Source organism: Athene cunicularia, assembly GCF_003259725.1.
Source record: "Athene cunicularia isolate RWA chromosome 2 unlocalized genomic scaffold, athCun1 chr2_part2, whole genome shotgun sequence".
Taxonomy (NCBI): Eukaryota; Metazoa; Chordata; class Aves; order Strigiformes; family Strigidae; genus Athene; species Athene cunicularia.
Genome location: NW_020799096.1, coordinates 6,900,615 through 6,922,787, shown reverse-complemented (window position 1 = coordinate 6,922,787; position 22,173 = coordinate 6,900,615). Strand labels below are relative to the sequence as shown.

Sequence of the window (22,173 nt, the reverse complement as noted above, 5' to 3'; positions counted from 1 at the left end):
CATTGCTTTGTAAAAGGCAGTTGAAATTTCACCTTTGTAGATCCATACTGACTGGTCCTGATTAACTTCTTGTCCTTCATGTGTCTGGAAATGGTTTCCATAAGCTTTAGTTGCTCCATTACCTTCCCAGGGTCTGAGGTGAGGTGGTTGACTTACCTGTCCCCTGGATCTTCCTTGCTTTCTCTCCTTGAAGATAGTGACGGTTTCTTTCTTTCAGTCTTTAGAAACCTGTTCTGATTGCTGTAACCTTTCAAAGATAATTGACTGGTGTTACAATGATATGAGCCAACTCCCTCAGCACTTGTGGGTACATCACATCAAGCCCTGTGAACTTAAGTTTGCTTTGTTTAAATATTCCCTAACTAGACCCCTTCCGCTGAGGGTAGGTATTCCTTTGTTCAGACTTGCTCTTTGGTCTCAGGGGTCTGGGATTCCTCAAGACCAGTCTTACTAGTAAAGATGGAGGCAAAGAAAGCAATGAACTCCTTGACTTTTCTGTGCCTTTTGTCACTGTTGCACCTGTTTCATTGAGCAGTGGTCCCTCATGTTTCCTAATCTCCGTTTGGATGTCTGTGTATTTGTGGAATCTTTTCTTTTTTGCCCTCCACATCCCTTGCCAGGTTCAACTCAGCTGAGCTATTGCTTTTGTAACTCCATCCCTGAATAATTATATATTATCTTTATATTCCTCCTAGATCACCTGCCCCTGCTTCCACCTCTTTTACATTTTATTTTTATGTCTGTGTAGTTGGGAGCTCCTTGTTTATCCTCATAGGTGTCTCACTGCCTGCCTTTGCTTGACTTTGTGCTTGTTCTTGAACTTGGAGGTGATCCTTGAATATTCAACCAGCTCTTGGACCCCTTTTCTCTCCAGGGCCATACCCCATTAGATACTCATTGGCAGATCCATGAAGAGGCTAAAGTCTATGCTCCTGAAGTCTAGGGTTGTGGTCCTGTTTTATGTCTTGCTCACTCCTCTTATACTCCTGAACTTATCATGATCATCCTCCTGACCATCTCATAGTCACTGTAGCCAAGGCTGTACCCCAGCCTTCATATCCGTACTTGTCTGTAAATATCAGGTCCAGCAGAGCACTTCTCCTGTTTGTCTCATCAATCACCTGAGTTGGGAAGTTTTTCTCTGTGTATTACAGAAACGTCTTAAGTTTCTTGTGCCTTGCTGTTGTCCTTACAGATACAAGGAGTGTTTCAAGTCCTCTACGAAGACCAGAGCCACCAAATGTGAGGCTTCTGCTAGTTGTCTGAAGAGTGCCTTGTCTACATCTTCCTGATCAGGTGGTGTATGCAGACCCTCATGTTGGTCTGCTCGATAACTCTGACCCATCAGCTCTTGACTGGCTCATGACCTGTGCCCTGACAGAATTCCATCCCTTGTTAACAAGGGCAACTCTGCATCACCATCCTGGCCTGTCCTTCCTAAAGGACCTGGAAGCATCCATCTTAGCACTCCAGTCATGTGAGCTAGCTCACTATGTGATCTCAGTGAGGTCATAGCCCTATAACTGCACACAGACTTCCAGTTGCCTGTTTTTCTCCAATACTATTGTTACCCAGAAAGTGGATTCATGCCTGGCATGCAGTAAACCAATCTTAACACGCTCAGGAGACAGATTGTATTTATTCAGGCCTGGGTGCTTGGTGGACTTTTCCACAAATCAAGCACACAAACAGCAGGTTTTCATGCTTCTTTTATAGACAAAAATCAGAGGTTAATAGTTTTCCATAATGTGCCTATTAGGTACTGATTGGTTAGTAATTACCATGCACTTATAATACAGCTTACCTAGCGCTTCTACTATTATGCATGGTCAGGGGAAGGGTGTTATCCTGGGCAGGGGTCTTTTTGACCTGTGGGTGTATTTTTTAGTATTATAATGAAGGTAGTTCACTTTCAGGACAGTCAAAAGTTGGTTTCATTGCCAAGTTAATGGATGGATTAATCATTTTGTCAGGTTGTCAAGTAACTCATTCTCAACACAATTCTATACACTGTTTATGATCCCAGCTGAAACCAGGACATCCAGGACATTCTAGTTATTCTGTAAGGTATGGAGACCAAAGCCTGTTCTTTATAAATTTCATTGTCTCACCTGACCCATCTTATGCTTATCCCCAGGTGTGCAGTAACTATAGCTACTAGCATAATCATTAACCATAGTTGTTAGTAAATATGAAGTGTACTATATCAATTCCTCCCTTTGAGACTTACGGTGTTTTAAACAAAATCTCACACCATTTCTGTATAGATTCTTGGCCTGCAAAGCAGCATACACTGAATCAAGAAACGAGTTACAGTGATCATTATTAGTATAAGTAACATGAGGAAAAATAAATATTTCAACTATTTGAGACCAGGAAGCCATGAGAATAGCCAAGAGAAATCTGATCCTCGTTCTTTAAATTCGGATGCCAGGTCTTCCAGTGTTGATTTTTCCTTTGGACCAATTGGGAGTTATCTGTTAAACTGAAACAACACATCCCTTTAAATTCTTCACAGTCATGGTTGTGTCTAAGAAGTAGATAATCGATTGCCACTCTGTTTTCAAGAGTAGCTTTCCTTACTTGTGCCATTTCAGTTCTGATAGCTGTGAGTGCCTGTGAGGTATAATTTATATCTTTAATTAGGGCAGAAGTAATCCTTTTTATTGTGTGGTAATTCATAGCCACTCCAACTCCAGGGGCAAGTATGGCTGTTCTTGACATTTCACTTGAGCTGTAGAGAGTGACTTTGGAGTCACAGTCCTCGGGTATCTGATGTGTACTTCTTTGTTTATTATGTTCTAAATCTTCCTTATTCAATAAGAATGGAGCCATCCTTCCTATGCAACATGGTCCTGCAGTCATACCTCTGCTGGTATGTAGTTATATGCCAATTGCTCACATAGTAAAAAATAGCCTATGCGTAATCTAGTATGTGCCCAGGCATAGCTTAAATTTTGGGTGGTATTGCAGCTTAGAAGAGGCTTCAAAAGAGTCAGATTCTTTCATTTCGAAGAGCAATTCACAAACTTAGTGCATTGCAGGGAGTGCTCCTCGCACCTTTACTCTCAATAACCCTCTTTCTTTGATTTGACTGTATATGTTAAGTCAACTTGACATCAAAATTTTTAAATATTGTATAGTTTTTTTAACAATTCTAAAGGAGTTGGTGTCCCTATTAGACAAGAACTGTACATTTCTCCTACTGAGATTTCTGCAGATATACAGAGGGAAGATGTGCTGGTTACTTCCCTGGCTAAGAGTTCCCAAATATTTCAATCTCTATCTCATTTTGACATCAAGGATTGAAGCTCAATACCATCTAATGAAAGCACTAATAAACTTAATAAGACTCTGATCTCCATTCTGAACAATTTTAGCATAGGTTAAATTCTTTGTACAAGTAGGTTAATATTATTATTCCCATTTAGAATTATAAGGATAGAAAATATAGATATTCCTTGTATACAATCTAGATGAACAAATTATTCTTAATTTCAAAGGTCACTTAGGTACTGTCCCCAGTCCAGTAGGTGTTTTCTTTATCCTAGTGTGATGGATCCAGGGTTCCACTCCTCTGAGTTTCATGGCAGTGTTTGTGGTTAGCAATACTTGGTAGGGTCCTTTCCACTTTTCTTCAAGGGGATCATCCTTCCATGTCCATAGGTAGACCTGATTTCCAGGACAGAAAGAGTATACCAGGGTGTTGAGGGGTACAGGTACGTACTTAAAAGTACGTATTTGTGGATGGAACTCAATACCTTGTTCAAAGACAACACCTTTTCCCCTACTATATGCGTCTGTTCAGGCCTTCTGTCAGATTGATCTTATAGGTTTGCCATATAGAATTTCAAAAGGGCTTATCCCTTCTCTAGTCCTAGGAATTACTCTAATCCTCAAGGGGGTAAGTGGCAAAGCTTCCACCCATTTTAATTTGGCTTCCTGGCATAATTTAGAAATTTGTTGGTTTAGTGTTTGTTTCATTCTTTCTACCTGTCCACTGGATTGTGGCCTCCGGAGGATGTGTAAGTTCCACCTAATCCCTAGCATTTTTCTCACATGCCTAACAAACTCAGCTATGAAATATGGACCTCTATCAGAGGACATTCCTAAAGGAACGCCAAACTTTGGAGTAATTTCTTTTAGTAGGTGCTTTGCTACCTCTTTTGCCTTGTTGTTCAACATGGGAAAGCTTCAGGCCAACTGGAAAAGGTATATGCCAATACCAATAAGTATCTATATTGACTGCACCTTGGCAATTCTGAAAAATTTATTTGCCAATACTCACCAAAAGTTAAGCTTTATCTTACCTCTCCTGGAGGGGGTCATGCTTGTATCTTTGCATTGTTCCTAAGACAAATTTCACATTGGTTACTTACACTTCTAGCAACGAGCAACATTTTAACCCCTGTTGCATAACATCTTACTGATTCAACTATTGCTTCTGCTCCCATAGGGGTCTCTTAATGGGTTTTAGTCATTAACTTTTTCATGATTTTAGGAATCATTGTCCATGTGGGGTAATTCACCGCTCTCCATTGTCTTTTTTGCATTTTAGTAACTTAGTCAATTTATCTTCTAGTTCTTTGTCCTTTGGGGGTTCTACTTGCATTTTCCTTGGTGGAAATAGAATACAAATAATACTAAGTGCCACTTGTTTTGCAGCTTCATCTGCCCTCTGATTTCCTCAGATTACATCCAAATTTTCTTTCTAATATACCATGGCAAATTCCTTTGGCTTCTGTACTGCTTCCAGCAAGTTTAAAATCTCTGCTCTATACTCTATAGGTGTACCACTAGCGGTTAAAAGGCCTCGTTAAGGCAATTATTTCAGCATTTTCTGCAGAGGTATTTGGAGACAATGTTTTAACTTCCTGATCCTCAGTTAGTGTCACCACAGCATAGCCAGCCTTTCTTATCCCCTTCACAATGAAACTGCTTTTGTCAGTATATGTCAGTTCTTAATCTGGAGTTTGAAGGCTGTGTCTCTTGGGTCTGGTCTGCTGGCGTACGCCTGTTCAATTACTTGTAAACAATTACAGTTAGAGTATTTTATTCAGATTGACACTCTCATAAAAATCCATATTTAAGAAAATTATTCACTGTTGGCTCCAAGCCTTTCCTGGCTTCCGTACTGATAGGATATTGTTTCTTTCTTATCGGTTGAGCTCTTGGTTTTAATTCAACTTTTACTTGTTCCACATTCTTCTCTTTTCCAAGTTTCTCAGATGCCCACAGTGAGGGAGTGACTGCATTCTTAATTTCCTCAGGAATATTTCCAAGTTCTTCTTCGTTATTTTCCAATCCTGCTTGTTATGAATATATTTGTGCCTGCCAGGCATTAGTTTTGGGAAAATCAACTTGAATCTTACTTTTTTTTAAATTGATTTGTGCTTCTAGCTTACTTAATAAATCCCATCACAAGAGAGGTATTGGGCACTCTGGTACTTATAAAAACTCATGCATTACTATTTTCCCCTCCAATTTCACATTTCAAGGGTTTTAAAAATGCTCTGGCCTCTGTCTTGCCTGTGACTGATTAAATTTACTTGGAGGCCCCCTGTAAGTATTTATGACTGAATATTTTGCTCCTGTATCTACTAGAAAAAGTTTTATTCCTCAGCTTTACTGGAACCAGAGGCTTGGCTAGGGAGTCCCCGGTTTTATTACTTAGATTCTGTTCCCATCATAAGGAAGTCAGCTTCAGGAGGTATTTCCCAGGTCTGACTGGCTCTTTTATTTTTTTGGACACTCATTTTTCCAGTGTCCTTGCTCCCTGGAAAAGACATAATAATTTCTAGGGGGACTGATTGTCTGATCATATTTCCATGTCCTACTCCCCTACTCCTTTTTCCTTGTCCTATGAAAAATTGTCTACCTCAAGTTAAAATTTGGGCATTATCAAGGGTGTCTGCCAAAATTACAGCTTTCGGTTTTCAGTCGTCTTCTTTATAATCTTGTTCTCCTTTTCTTCTGGGGTTAACAAGCCATTTAATAATACTTGCATGTCCTGCCAATATGGATGATGATTTTCAATAATCATTCTAAAAGAATGATACATTTTCTCTGGGTTTTCTCTATATGATCCAGATGACTCCTTCCAGTTCATTAAATCAGAGTAGTAAATGTACCTTGACAATACTTGATTTCCTCCTGGACCTACAGCCTGACAAAGATGAGCTAATAGTGTAAGGTTTTTTCATGCTTGAGTTCTCCCTGCTATAGGGCTAAAACCACCAACTCCTCCAGCACTATTTTCCTCACTATCCAAAGCCACCAACATTTGTACATATTATTCTTCATCACTCAATTTTAAACACCTCATCCTAAAACTACATGCAGAACAACAACAGGACTCTGTATCTTTGTCTTCCATCATTGTCATTACATTAGGATCAGAATTCAAAAATCTACATTTCTTTTGAGTTTCATGATCATTTCTCAAAGTAAAGAATAAATCAACATAAGGTACCTCATCCCATTTGTCCTGTCATTGACAAAACAACATTAATTGCAAAATAGTATTATTTTTTAAGGACCCTTTCTTGGTCCCTTTTTTCTTATTTTCCAACTTATACAGTGTCCACCATTTAGTACAATTTTCAATTGGCTGTTCCCTTGTTAACAGATCTCCAAATTTTCCCAATATTTTATAATATACCCAAGAGGAGAGCAAGGAGTCATTCTAGATGGTTGAACTCCAATATTTTTACCCCCTCCCCCCAAAGTGTTCTGATACACAACTTCATATATTCCAGTCATCACTGTCAATTGTATATGAATTTACTTATTTTAGCAATCCACAATTTCATATACTGCAGTCATCTCTGTTAAACATATATCAATTTACCTATTTTACTGATCCACAGTTTTCATATACTCCAGTCATCACTGTCATATGTATATCAATTTATCTATTTTACCAACAATCCCCCCTTAAGTGCATGCATAACCCTGTATCAAACAATGTCTCTTTTATCAAGTATTGCACTGTTGTGTTGCTTACCCACTCTGGTCGGGGAGAGTACTCGTGGAGTCCCTGATCAAAAGGTCGGTGCCTGCTGGAGTCCAGAGATCAGGGTCCCCCTGCCAAGAGTAAGAAAGTCAATCAGGGCAAGGCATTACAGCTGTCCCATCTGGGTTGCCAAAAACTATTACCCAAAAAGTGGATTCATGCCTGGCATGCAGTAAACCAATCTTAACACGCTCAGGAGACAGATTGTATTTATTCAGGCCTGGGTGCTTGGTGGACTTTTCCACAAATCAAGCACACAAACAGCAGGTTTTCATGCTTCTTTTATAGACAAAAAATCAGAGATTAGTAGTTTTCCATAATGTGCCTATTAGGTACTGATTGGTTAGTAATTACCATGCACTTATAATACAGCTTACCTAGCGCTTCTACTATTATGCATGGTCAGGGGAAGGGTGTTATCCTGGGCAGGGATCTTTTTGACCTGTGGGTGTGTTTTTTAGTATTATAATGAAGGTAGTTCACTTTCAGGACAGTCAAAAGTTGGTTTCATTGCCAAGTTAATGGATGGATTAATCATTTTGTCAGGTTGTCAAGTAACTCATTCTCAACACAATTCTATACACTGTTTATGATCCCAGCTGAAACCAGGACATCCAGGACATTCTAGTTATTCTGTAAGGTATGGAGACCAAAGCCTGTTCTTTATAAATTTCATTGTCTCACCTGACCCATCTTATGCTTATCCCCAGGTGTGCAGTAACTATAGCTACTAGCATAAGCATTGACCACTGCCATTAGTAAATTTAAAGTGTACTATATTAGTATGTACATTACTGTAGACATATTTCAAACGCACTGAAAAAGGACATGAGAGCTTTCTCCATAAGGCTACTGATCCACGGGCTCTTCTTTAGTTGGATTCCTGCACTTCAGGTGATTCCACTTCAGCCTGGTTTTGTTGATTGCCATGTCCCTTTGGTTCACATCCTCCTGGGACCTTTTGCTTGCCTACCCCATCTACCACTCTCTTTCTTAATGTAAAATCTCTCCCGCCCCTGTCATTCCTACTTTAAAGTTGCTCTTACTAAGTTGGCAAGGCAGTTTGCTAAGATATTTTTTCTGGATTTATTCAGAGGATCCTGTCTCTTCCAAAGAGTTGTCATTCCTCAAAAAGGGTCACATGGTCATACAAGAAAGGATACCTGCTGTGTAACCAATTGTTGGTCCACAGGATACGTCCATTCTTTCTCATGCCCTTTCCTTTCCTCCGCAGGCTCAAGGAGGAAAATCATTTGGGCCCTCGTGCTCTTAACCATCACGCCCAGAGCCATGTCACGCTTGATACTTTCCAGGTCACCCCTGGCAGTTGTCAAGCTTGTATGGAGTTATTTATGTGGGGTGATGATTCACTCATCTGCAACTTTTTTAAAAAATTACAAATTCAGGATGGTGTTGTACTATGAGCTTAGCAGCCATCAGATAAGTGCCAGATCTGCCTTGGGAGTGGGGAGGAACTATGTGACCTGAGCAAGGGCAGCTGGAGGCCTGGAGGAGCAGGACTTCTCCTACCAGCAGTAGCAAAGCATTAGATCGATTTCACTCATTTATCTACTCACAGCCTTAATGTGCTTCGACTGATACTCTTTGAACTTGTATATTTGCTGCATTTCTTTTATGAATACATTCTTCTTTTTTTTTTTTAATTACACTAATAAGTGTCAGCTGTTAGTGATGAAAAGGAGCACATTCAGAATTGTAGGAACCTTAATATTAAATAACTTTCAAATTCACATGCATCTTGCTTTATTTTTTAATTGAAACATATAAGGTACTTTATTTATAGATCACTCTCATTTTTGAATCATATGTTAGTAAAGTTATTGCAGTGTTCTTGGCTAGTACTTCAGAAACTCAGCATAAGCAGCAAACCAAATGTTCATTCTGACTAAGATCAGTAACCTCTTGAATACCACATATTTCAGGTGCAAAATGTCAACTACAAGTTATAAATAAATCAAACAAATGTGAAATCTGTCCTATGAAGAATATTTTAAGAGGGGAAATGATTCTTAAAGACTTAGTAAAGCTGCTTTATACAAATAATTTCAGAGGAAGCCTACTAGTTATGCCTATTTAAGAGGTGTGTGTATATATGTGTATCTAATCTGTTTGCATACTGTAGAATATGTTTTTAATTTTATAAACAATAAATTCTAAGATTGAACAGCAAGCACTAGACCCTGCTTTCTAATTAAAAAAGTCTGTGTAGAAAATCCTAGGAAAATCATAGCTCTAAACAATTGGTCTGTTTAGCAAATGCTTTTGGAGATCTATGTTTAAACCCATAATTCTTTAAAAAATGATTGCATTTAGTCACAGGAAACATTTCTTTGTTGACTTTTTCTGTTAACAGAGGTAAAAAGTTTACGTTTTCTAGAAGGGTGTATGGCTTTAATCTGCACGTAGAAGAGGAAACATTTAAAATGTTTCAAGTTTCCAGTGTAGTGTACAAACTTAAGAATGTTATAGATTAACTTTTGAGACTTAAATCATCAAATTGAAGTTGCTACTGACAAGTGGTCACTGATTTAATGAGCTGCTATAAAGATGATATATTTAAATTTTCTCACTTGCAGTAGTAGAAAAAAGCCAAAGATATATTAGTATGAATTCAATATCAGGCAAAATCTCAGTCTGAACAGTACTTTAATAATTTCCACTTTGGATTGCTTTTGTATAACATGTATTATTAGTACAAATTCTGACATTTTTCAATTTAGGAAGATGAGTTTTCACTGTTTCTCAGCTAAGTTTCTGAAGCCAGCCAGGATCCTTAGAGTACTTCTCTCTTACTTAATATGGAATAAGAGATTTTTCTAACATTGAATAAAATTATTTTCTATGTTTTAATTTACTAATTTGTAATGGGAAGTGCTATTACTTCCTTGCTAAAGCAAAATTTAAGTATTTGCTGTTGTCAGTTAATGTTATCGCTCCAATTACAGACAAAACCAACAAAACTCCACTAAATAAGAATGATCTTTAAGGTTTTCGGAAAAGATCTACATAGAACATAAGGGAAGAAACGTGATTACATGCTTGAAATGCCATTGGTATTACTGAAATTACACTGCTGAAGTTGTTTTGTAGCTCTATCTAATCATTGGTGTGAAGGATTGAAGTATTTTAGCTTTTTCATAAGAGTCTGAAAGGTTCAACTTTGCCTCTACCCAACAAACAAAATGAATTACACTTTCAAAGGTCCTTCCTATCATATGGTTGATATTTGCAACAGGTATAGAACAGACAGTAAATTATATGCAGAATCAGGAATAGAAGGATGGGAGATCTTGATTTTTAGAAAATTGGAAAATCTGAAAAAGAGATAAGGGAGGAAAGAACTCAGCTGCTTTACCTTCCTTTATTTTATTTTTTTTTTTCTGTTCTTACCCTAAGCTATATTTTTATTGTATGTTTTAATCACAAGGACAAATAACGTGATGTAGCGGTGACCAATTACACTACTAATTTATTTTTAACTAGTTCAAGTTTCTGTGAAGAATCATAGTGGAGATAAACAATGTTTTGCACTGTACTTTATATTTGTTTCTTTTTCAGATACTGAATATCTCTTTGACCTTTTTTTACCTTTATCTAAGTGTAAGAATGAAGTTTTAGTCTATTTTTGTTTTGCTTCACCTTCTTATGTTTGAAAACAGTTCTTAAATGATTGAGGATGGAGCTTAGTGAACAGACAATGTGTTTGGGTCCTCCATGCATATAGAATAATTCCAGGGACACAATGGATTATTTTAATGGAGGTGTATAGACATTTTGAATTACAAGTATTTAATGTTAAGTTTGCAAGATAGGGGCTTATCTCTGAATTCAGGAGAAATACTTGAGCTTCAGAAGGTGTTAGTCTTACTGGTATAGCTCTCTTTGAATCCATGCAAAATATTGTTTATTTGAATTGTTACTTTGCATATGAAATAAAAGTTGCATAATCAGCTTCTGATCTCACAAATCTTCCAAATGAGACTTTGAATTTAAATTGGTGTACTTGAGGCATGACAGTCATGTCCTAAGGCTGCTGGATAATGGATGAGGCTTGAAGTAATTTACTCCAAGCTGATTTTTTTTTTTTTTAGTCTTGTTGGTAACATGCAATAGAACTGTTTTATTTTTTAATTTCCTTGAAGACAGAAAATGCAAATGCAAATTGTGAAAAAATATTACCATTGTATTATTTTCACAACAATACATATTTGTAGGACTTTTGGTTATGTTGCTTAAGTAGACTTGAAAGAGCAGAATTAGTTATTTTTAAACCACAGTCATTATGACTGCTTGTAAGGTATAGTGGCATTTAAGAACCAGAATAATTTGGGGTTTTGGAAGTATTGAAACATTTATTTAAACTGGAATTGTAATAATTATATCTTTAGGATTTTTTGTTTGAGATAAAATATCTAACTCTTTTTTTTCTCTTAATATATTCTGAATGTTGTTCCCCCCCAAATCTAGTTGTTTATTTTAGTAAGTAAGCTTTTATTGAGGTTGGAATATTTAGTGTTCTGCATAGTAAACACTCATGTAAATTAAAATGAATCTTATTTTTGTTAGGATTACTTATGAGTACAATTTTAATTTACTAACAATTTTAGGACTAAAGCTACATAAATAACATTGCTTTGTTTTCTTTGTATATCTTTTTTTTGCTTTCCTTAGGTCGAGATTTGATATGCATACAGTCCATGGATGGGATGCTCATGTTGTTTGAACAGGAAAGCTATGCTTTTGGCCGTTTTTTACCCGGTTTTCTTCTGCCTGGTCCCTTGACTTACAGCTCTCGGACAGATTCTTTCATTACAGTGTCGTCTTGTCGACAGGTTGAGAGTTACAAGTATGTGTTCAGTAATTACAGCATATTTTGGTGCTATGACTTAGTATGTAAACAGAAGTAAGAATGTCTTAATTTTTACTGCCTTTACCAGTATTGTATCCCAAAGAAGGTGATAGGTAGTTGCAGGAAAGAAGGAAAATAAAATGTTGTATGTTGTTGAGTGATTACTGTCTCTGTACAGTCACAGAAGAAAGCATACTGTGTGTGCTGAGGACTTTGTGGTCCTATTTTACTTGTATAAATGTCTCATTTACTACCTTATCAAGGCACATCATGTTGTCCTGCAAGTGCCAGGTTTTTCCCTGCTTTAGTTCAGTCTAATCTCTGCTTTCAGTGTTGTCTGCACTTGAGCAAGATGTTCTTTCCAGTTGTTTCAACAGGATTTTTATTTTGATGCAAATAGGTGTTAGTCTGTTCAGTTTTCAGAACAGTTTGGAGACAGGGCTTTGGCTTTTGTGATCATAGAATCCTTTTGAAAGAATAAGGGCTGGTGGGGAGAGATGGAATCCACCTGACAAAGCGACAGAGGATGCTTCTTAACTAACTTGACTGCTAGACTGAGGGATAGGTGCTAAATCCAGCACGCAAGTGATGGTATAGGGTATAAGGGTCAAGTGCACAAAGGGGGTTGCTTTCATAATATCTTAGATGAAGTGAGATGAGTGGGGGCCCATATTAAGGGCATATTTACAAACACCTGCTGCCTTGGCAGCAAAGAGGAGGAACTAGAAGTTGTATGTGCAGTTAGGGATGTGACAGGGTAGATTGCATGACTAAGGTGCTCTAATTGATGACTCTTCAGGAAGAAAAGACAGACAAGGGGGGATTTGTGTTCACCATGGAGGAGCAGCTTGAATACATGGGACTCTCTTATGGAACCACCATGCTGAGAGTTTATCAAGCATCCATCTGTGCAGAATCAGGTGGATGCTTGAGGAAGGGAATGCTGTGGTGGATGTCTGCTATGAAGCCTTTTTTAAGCAAGAAGTTTCCCAATGATGGGCCCTTGTTCTCATGGAGGACTAATGTCTGCTGGGAGGGCAATATATCAGATTTCAGCAATGTGTAAGGTTTCTGAGGTGCATTAAGGAAAACTTTTTGATGCAGGTGCTAGACAGCCTGGCTAGGGAAGATAGGGAAGATGCTTTGCTGAATCCACAACTCAGAAAGAAATGTTTAAAGAAGTAATGGTCAGCATCTGCTGCTGACTGTTGCAGATATTGCCTGCAGTGACCATGAGATGATACAGATTAAGATCCTGAGAGAAATGAGGAAGATAAGCAGTGAGAGGCTGCCCTGAAGGGGCAAAGGGCTCGAGAGAGCTGGTGAATCTTCATGCATAACCTTCTCAAAGACCATGAGCTATCCATTTAGATGTTAAAGAAAATAAGAAATTGCAGAAGACAGCTTGAATCGACAGGTATTTCCTGGCTAAGTTCAAATGGAAAAAAGTAAATGTATGAGGTGGAAGTTAATATGTACTACTAAGGAGGAATATAAACAACATGTGGGCATTCAGGGGATTGGAACAAGAAGATATAAGCTTGGTTAAAACTCCTACTGGTAGAGGGTCTGAAGAACAAGGAATTCCACAGATACCTCAGATGTAAAATGTAGATCTAGGAAATTGGCACACTACTGAACACACTAGGCATCTTTAACAAAGGTGTGAAAAGACCAAGAAACTTATGGATTGCTTTGCCTTATCCTTTCTCCACTGAAACTGCCAAGGTCTGCTCTTAGGCTTTTTAAAATCTCTGTGCCTAGCAGTAAATTGGGGTGGTGTGGTGTTTGGGGCTACTACCCATGATAAAAAAAGAAATAAAAAATGGAAGAAAAAGTGGCAGAGCTGTCAAGCTACAGGGTAGTAGTGGTCTGTAGTTCTAACTAGCTGTCAAAGATGAGTGATGTTCCTCAGGAGCTGATACTGGAGCCAGTATTTCTTTAACATCTTCATCCTGCACAACAGGAAGAATGCATGTCCTGAAGTTCAAGGACGATGCCAAATTGTAGGAAGTGGCTAATATAATGAGGGTAGGGCTGCCACTCAGAGGAATTTCATCAAGCTGGAGAAATGGTCTGACAGGTACTTTAAGAATTTTTTCAGAGGTAATCATATTAAAAAAAAAAAAGAACATGACTTTTTATGGATTATGCCTTGGGAATCTAATCTGGGGAATGCTTTGTCACACTACCCCAGTCTATCACCTGAATTTCTCAAGCAGTGCTCTTACTCTGCTTAAGCCTGATCAGGTGGTTTTTAGATTCTAGATAATGCATGAGCAGATCATAGAGATCATGTATTTTTTTCTTAATACAGGAGAAGATGTATGTGCTTCAAATAAAAGTAATTTAATAGAAAATGCATATTTTTCTGAAGAAATAGAATTTATTAACATTGGTAAGGAATTAAGAAATACTAATTTTCAAGAAAAAGTCTAATGAGTTTTCATTATGTTTAGATTCTTGACTTTTACAAAAAACGTAGCTAAAATTTTTCTGCAGTTTATTACTGATTCACAAGTGTGCTGTCTTTATTGTAGGAAGGTGTAGTTTTGAAGGGATTCTTCACTTGGTTATTGGTCTTCAGTGCCAAGACACTGCTGTACTAATCTCTGCATGTCTGAACTATTAGGACATTAGAATAGAGTTAAGTAGTCCTTCTAAAGTGAAGGAAATAGATATGGTAAGGAGAGAAGAGGTTGTTTTTATGGGACTAAACATGGTTTTTTTTTGTTATAGTAAATGAAAAATGCAGTAGTTCTGTCTAGTGTTTTTAGCAGAACAAGTTGCCAAACTTCAAATTATCCCTCTTCCTGTAGCTCATACTGACCAATGCCTTCATTTGAAAGCAGTATTTCCTAGGCTGATTCTAAATTGTTTCAAGATCTAAAAGCAAAATGCCTTCTGTTTAAGTGATTGTATACTTGATGCCATAGCTGAATTGAAAGTTTGTATTGGTCATCTGTGGCTTCATTTTTTTGTGATGAAAGACTTGTACGCAGGTAGTTGGTACTTAAACATCAATACATATTGCTGTTCAATGGGAGTTTGGTTTGAAAACTATGTGTTAGTCCCTGATTAGTTAATAAAATGATAATGTGGTAGCCAAGACTATCAATAAATATGCTGAAAAGAGAAGGTTTTGTTAGGTCAGAATCTGCAACTTCTCTTATAAATGTGTTAAACTGAAAAAGGAAAGTGAATTTGTTCATACAGAGGACACAAAGACATGATAATTGTACTAAAAGTGGTTTATTTAGTATTTTTAACTGGGTCATAGGATTCATATTAAACCATTAAATTTCTTATTCCAAGTACACAGTTTACTTCTGCAAGTAAAATAATTTTAGATACGAAAATTCTTCAGTAACAAGCACCACTATATGCATCTGAAATGTGAAGGCTGCTGGTCTTATAGTTTTAAATCTGTAATTCTGACAATATACAAAAATAAGTACTTTTATGTGTTAGATTTGAATCGGAACATTCAGAATTGCATTGGTTTGAGCTTAGGATCTGATGGCACTCCATGACTTCCAGAATGCTGTCTTTTGGATAAATTTTTTGTGGTTTTTTGTTGTTTATTTCACTTTTGTAGGAAACTTTAGTATTTTATAGATTACCTAATGTGCATACATGGGAAGCAGCATATTTCAGAGAGAACACCAGCACAAATTCAGGAAAGAAATAGATGCAGAAGAGTTACTGAGGACACAGTTTGAACATTGGGGATTGCATAGGTGTAAATTATGACAGGTAGATGTGCTGAGATTTTATGGCAGTTTTGTTCTAATTTCTTCATTACCATATTTTCTTAGTATGGTTGGTTGGCAGTTACAAAATAGTAAAAAACCCACAAACCTCCCATCTTTGCTAGATGTGTCACCTACTGGTGCAGTTTACAGTTATCTCTTGGATTGGAACCACTTAAGTTTACTTAGTGGATGTGCTTGAGAGTGTAACTATTAGATATAGCACATTGTATTTCAGGGTAGTTTAGGAGGTTTTTTGAAAGCTTAATAAGAGCAAAAAAGTTTATTTTTTGTTAGAGTTCTAATTTCACAATTTGAAAATATGTTGTTTTCTTGCTTCTTTGTGGTCTAGATTTCTATCCTCTAATATATTTAGCTGTTGAATTTAACACCAGATAAAATCTGAATAGAAATGTTTGTTTTAATTTGTGCCTTTACAGCTGTGTTATCCTACCATGATATTTATCTTAACATCTTTGCTGATGATAGATGTGTTGCACTAGGCTTTCTAACAATCCTTTTAGACCATGCTTTTACTGTGTATGTATACTCATAATATAATAATTATGTTTTATTTTTTACTTAATGTAAGGATAAGGATATTGACTACAAAGATATTTTATTTTTTACTTTTTTAAACTTCCTATAACAGATACCAAGTGTTGGCATTTGCGACAGATGCTGATGAAAGACAAGAAACAGAACAGCAAAAACTTAGTTCTGGAAAAAAACTTGCGGTAAAACCTGTTTATTTTACATAACTAGTGTGGTACATTGCATACATGTTGAAAAGACCAATGCTAAGTAACGAATGGAAACATTGTCTGCTGACAAAGGACCCAATCCAATTGCCATTAAAGGCAATGGAAAGACTCCAGTAGATTTCTGTTAAGATTTCTTTGAGCCTCAGTTGTTTAAGGTTGGGCCTTAAAACTCAGTGTTGTTCTAAGGAGGAGGAAAAAAAAAGAACTGTGTACTGGAAATAACTATTTCTAAGGTAGTCTTTGTAATACAGAACCTAAACTGTAGTAAAAGAGATATACAGGTATACCTAAAATATTTCTCATGTTTTTAATTTAAGTCTATTTGTGACTTTGTATTGGATTTATTTACAAAATTAACCTCATTCTACTTGGGGAATCTTCTGTGCTTAGAGAAAACTCAGCATTGAAAAATGTTTCCATAAATAGTCAGTATCTTGGATTCTTTGTCAAAAACCTGTGGTTTCAATGATCTTCAGGAGGTCCCTGTAACTAAGTGTTTAATATTTGATCTGTCTCCTGTTACAAGGAATAGAATTTAATTCTCTTTGGTCCTGCAGTAGAATTGCTTGTCTGCTAAATGTACTGCGTAAAATACTAGATTCAGCATATCTCAGGTATGACAGTAAAATATTGGGAGAGCATCTTCCTTCCAGTGTCTAATCATAGAATTTTTTCAAACTGTAAGTCAGTCAGAATCCTACATCTTGAATTAGGAGAAGACACAGTTTTTGAATAAGAAATTCGGAAGCTTCATCAGATATGCTGCAAATTAAATAAGTTTTTAAAATCTAAAATGAGAAGCATACATGGAGAAAAATGTATTAAGCCTGGCTTTTTTTTCCCTTTGATTGTTAAGGTGGAACTTACAGTTTCACATATCAGATATGCTGGTATATTTACTCATTCATTCTGTGTTCTTTAAGCAAAATGATTGATACTGTTCATATAGAAAGTGCTGACAGTTGAACTTTGATACTTATTTACTTCAGAAATTCTGAATTTCTGTTTAAACAGCTTGGCAGCAGGCAAAAGCAATTTTTGCATGTGTAAATTCGTTGAAATTTCTCAGAGGAGCTGAGTAATATTGTTTAAAGATGTAAGGATATAGGCAAGGCAGGATTTGTAAGTAGTTGCTTATTATATCAATGTATGTAGTTGGAAAAGTAGACAAGCTGTGATACACACAAACATTCCTCAGATTGAATAGTGTACATTAGTGACTACAAGCATGAATATTGGCTTATATGCCTAAAACTTCATCTATTTTTCCATTTACATGTAGTGGTAGAAGAAGTTATCACCTTGTGCTCTGTAACCTTGCCCTTAATATCTAAGGACATGTATGGAGGCAGATTTAAATGATTCTAATACTCTGTTCTTGGATTTAATAGTTAAAGTGTAAAGCATTTTCATTTTGAATGGGATGTGTATTTTAAAATTTAAATATATTTAAATGAACTACATATAGCCATCAATTAATGACTATTTCAGAAAGTAGATGCTTTTGCTGCTCTACTCACAGTAAGGAAAGTTACCAACTGCCTTCAAAATAAGAGGATAACTCTCCTTCAGAAAAGACCTTGATTTTGCTTTTCTATCAATGTTAATGATATTCCCATACCTTGATGAGTTCTGAGTCTTCTCTTAAGTTTTGTCTTTAAGATGCAGCTGTCAACTGATCTCTGGAGCATGTTTTTTCTTTTGAAGGTGGATTGGGTTTTAAACATCGGAGAGCAAGCACTGGATATATGCGTTGTCTCCTTTAATCAGGCAGTTTCTTCTGTTTTTGTGCTTGGTGAGAGAAACTTCTTTTGCCTTAAGGATAATGGGCAAATACGATACATGAAAAAACTTGATTACAGTCCGAGTTGCTTCATTCCTTATTGTTCAGGTTTGTAAAAGGAAAATTCAACATTACTTGTGCAGCTAAGATTTTTTTTTTTTTTTAGTGAATAAATAAATATTTCTGAATAAGCTGTTTGTGTAAAAAGTCTGGAATTGGAGCTCTCTTTTTGGATGAATCGGGTTTATTTTAAGATGTTACTTAGTGTGAAGTGTAAAAATTTTAGAATCTAAATAGATATTTTCTTATCACCAAATTGAGGTACTTGTCTAGTGTAGACACGTTTTCCCAGGCTACCAAAACAACAAACATGTAAGAATGAGAGATTCTGGAAGAGTAAACTAGTGTTTGAGGAACTTATGTCATTTACTGATAGTTAAAAAAATCAAAGTTTAATGTTAGGAGATGAAACTAACTTATTATATTGTGTGGAAGCAACTTGGTTGGATGCCACTATAGAACTACAAAGTCTTAATGTCTATTCTTTATTAATGTTTCAAAATCTATCTGATGTATTTTTGACACCGTGTTTTATTTTCGACTTAAAATATGATTTTAGACCTTATAAATATGAACTTAATGATCTTCATATTTTATACTTCTGATTTAAATTATACTATAAATAAGCCCTATAAATGCACATATTTTTAATTAGTGTTCATAAATCAATGAATTAATGAAGAGTATAAGTAGCTGATATTTAACCAGTGTATATTTTGTCATACCTATCTTGGCATGCCAACATGGCAATTATGAGTCTTTGTTCATCATGTTTTAAATTACCAAACATGGCTGGCTAGAACCTTGGAATTTGTCATGTGTTGTGTAGTATGCAGTTGAAATTTGTATCCATAATTAATCACATATGTCCTTGGTGAGTGTCAATGTAACTTCCATAACTTTTGACACTTTAATATATATTAAATTCATTTATAACAAGTAATGGCTTAAAAGGAAAAGAAAAAGTAGTGTAATGATATAAGCCTCAAAGAAAAGTACTGGCTTTTGAAAATCTTTCATCCTAAAACTATTTTTATATCTTTAACAGTGAAAGAAGGAACAATAAACACTCTAATTGGAAACCATAGTAAAATGTTGAATGTTTATCAAGATGTTACCCTGAAATGGGCCACTCAACTTCCCCACATTCCTGTATCAGTAAAAGTAGCAAATTTACAGTAAGTAACTTGTTGAAGTTTATTTTTTTCAGGTTAATTTCCAGTTGTGAAATTTGATTTTAGATCCTAACAGTTCTGAGGTATGTATCAAATAAAGTGACTTGTAAAAGGAAAATTCAAAGTGTTTTTCCTTTGCTTTGTAAAATATTGTTTCATTAATGGGCATACTGTTAATTCGAGAACATTAGAATTGCTGTACTGTGCTTTAGAGTTTATGTTTTTCTTGGGTGAAGGTAGAACCTGGGGTATCATGCCTCCAGTGGAGTAGTGTCTTCTTTAAAAGAATGAAAAGTGAAGCTTTGTAATACGGTAAGAGCCTTCTCTGAGACAGGATAATAGGAAATCTCACTGAAAATCTGTTCTTCATTAAGCATTTAAGAGCATATGAATTCCAGAGATGATTTGTTGGAGCAGATTATTAAACTTCCATGTTAAACCTTGGAAATTAAGGAACTGTTTGAATTGCTGAGTATTGCACTGCAACGGACCAAAACTTTTTGTAATACTCATAAGACAGGTCAGGGAAAAACTGGTTGGGCAGGGGATCAAGTGTGACATATTGATAACTTGTGCTGAATCTATCACTGAAAAAAGCAAACTACAAAAAAGTAAAACCAGGTTTACAGTCCAGTTTATGCCTATACTGTGTGCCACTAGAGCTATGGTGGGTGCTGGCTGCCCAGTGCCTGTGACCATACGGGAGGCAGTAGAAGTGTCCTTGTCATATAGATTACTTGTGATTCCCAGCACGCTTGTGGCTCCTGTGCCAACATACACTGGATTGTTGAATATTTGATCAGAAGTTGTTCATTTTATTTCATAACAAATGAAAATGCAACATCTGACTAACTTGCTTTACTGACTTGTGCAGAGTAATCTAAGGGATGTTTGTATTTTGTTTGGTACTAATGGTTGCCTAATGATTTTTAAATAATTTATAATTCAGGGTTTTTTTTAGACTTTGTAGAGAGTCATGCTGGCTTTCATCCAACAAGTCTTACAATTAAAATATAATGAATAGTCTCAGTGGGCCAGTTAGTATAAACCAAAAGTTAATTATACATGATATGACAGTACAGCTTTTGAAGTTTGGAAGAAAACATTTGTGTCAGAAAAAAATTGAAAAAGGCATTGATTTTTACATCAGCAGATTGTACTAACATTTGTATGTACATTTATTTGTTGGAAACTCATGTTATTGAACCATCACTTTAAAGAAAGCCTCTAAGAAGTTTATGCAGATGCTGCCTATTCTGCCTATGTGAACTTTAATGCTCAATAGTTTGATCTTAGTGAGAATTTTGAGAGCCAGACCGTTTTGCTAATTAGTTTCAGAGTTCTCACAGACCTACTAATGCTAGGGTTTCGTTTGGAGTATTATTCTGTAGAGGGTGGAGAGACAGCAGTCTAGTTACGCAAACCTCTTTATACAGGTATCCATAAATGAAGGAACATCTGTGTGTCTAGAGCCAATGGCCTGAAAGGTGGGGAGAAGTCTAGGGCATACGTGTTTCAGAGCTATACTTCTGTCTTTCTATTTAAAAATATGTGTTATTCTTGTGGTATTCTTTCTGGCGTTAAAAGTAAAGATGAGCTAAACAGCAAAAACTGGAGTAAAGTTTATAGAGGTAGTAATTTGGCTTAAATAAATCATGGTTTTTTTTTTTTTTTTAAATAATTTGAAAGGAAATTCTTTGCAAGTCAATGTGATAATGATTTTCTAATACTCCACTCAAGAGAGGCCTCAGTCTCGGTTGGGGCCTCTGGGCACTACTGTAACATAAATAACATTAAGTACTTTAATAAACATAGACTTGTTAATCCTAGACTGCTGAGAGATTGAAGTGCTTTAAATATGACGTATGTCAATTAATTACTTTCACATCCTTTCCACTTTTATTGCAATAATACATACAAAATAAATGGAGCATTCTGAAAGCTGTTGTCTCTACAGATCATGTATGTTCATCTGTATTTTCTTGTTGGCATAATGTCTATTACTTCTAATGTATTACTTAGGCTTGCTGGATAAGAAAAGCATTATTAGAAGCTATTTTATTTAAATCCCTTGGGGCAGGGGCAGTGATTGCCTCATAAAGGCAGTCATATACTTTATCCTATAATCTGGATAGTCTACTTCTAAGATCAACTGTTCAAGTGCTTTGGAGAATTCCACTTAAGTAACTTGTGCTTCTAATGTGTCCCCCCCATATTCTTTATTAATTAATTTTTTTCTCTTACAATAATGTGAAATGCAGTATTTCCTTACTTCAGTACCAGTATGTACACAGTGATAATAATGCACTACAATTTTTGGGGTTAAATTCCAGCATAAACTGCTCTACTTGCATCACATTGTCAGAAACGTGCAAGGAAAATAGAATCAAAGCTAAGTGGTTACTTATAACATTTTTGGTGAGGTGTTTCTGTGCTCTAAAAGTGATATATTTTTAAGCTGTTGAACTAGCCTTTTTTGCCTTCTGTGAAAACCTGAATATTCTCTGTCAGGAAATGGATAATTTCCTGTAAAATATTGTGATCAGAAACTTGAAATACAGGCAAAAATTTGAGAGTTTATCTTATTCTGGATTTTACCTATAGATCTCTATAACTTACGATCACTGAACTGAAAGTTCCGTTCTAATCATTGTTATAGAAATTTGTCTCTTGTTTTGCTAGAAGTTTATATTCTGGTTCTATTAATGTAAAGTTAGTAGTTACTGTTTATGACATTTTTTTTAATGTCAAAAG

General features: G+C 36.1%; 1 protein-coding gene across 1 annotated transcript in view; it reads left to right on the top strand.

Annotated features, from left to right (window-relative positions):
• The window catches only part of BBS9 (Bardet-Biedl syndrome 9), a 284,514-nt gene that overhangs the window by 29,322 nt on the left and 233,019 nt on the right, over positions 1-22,173 (top strand). Inside the window, exons 5-8 of the mRNA XM_026843854.1 lie at positions 11,708-11,882; positions 16,290-16,374; positions 18,109-18,292; positions 19,293-19,422. Of these exons, the coding sequence (XP_026699655.1) occupies positions 11,708-11,882; positions 16,290-16,374; positions 18,109-18,292; positions 19,293-19,422 (574 nt within the window). The remainder of the gene's footprint in view (positions 1-11,707; positions 11,883-16,289; positions 16,375-18,108; positions 18,293-19,292; positions 19,423-22,173) is intronic.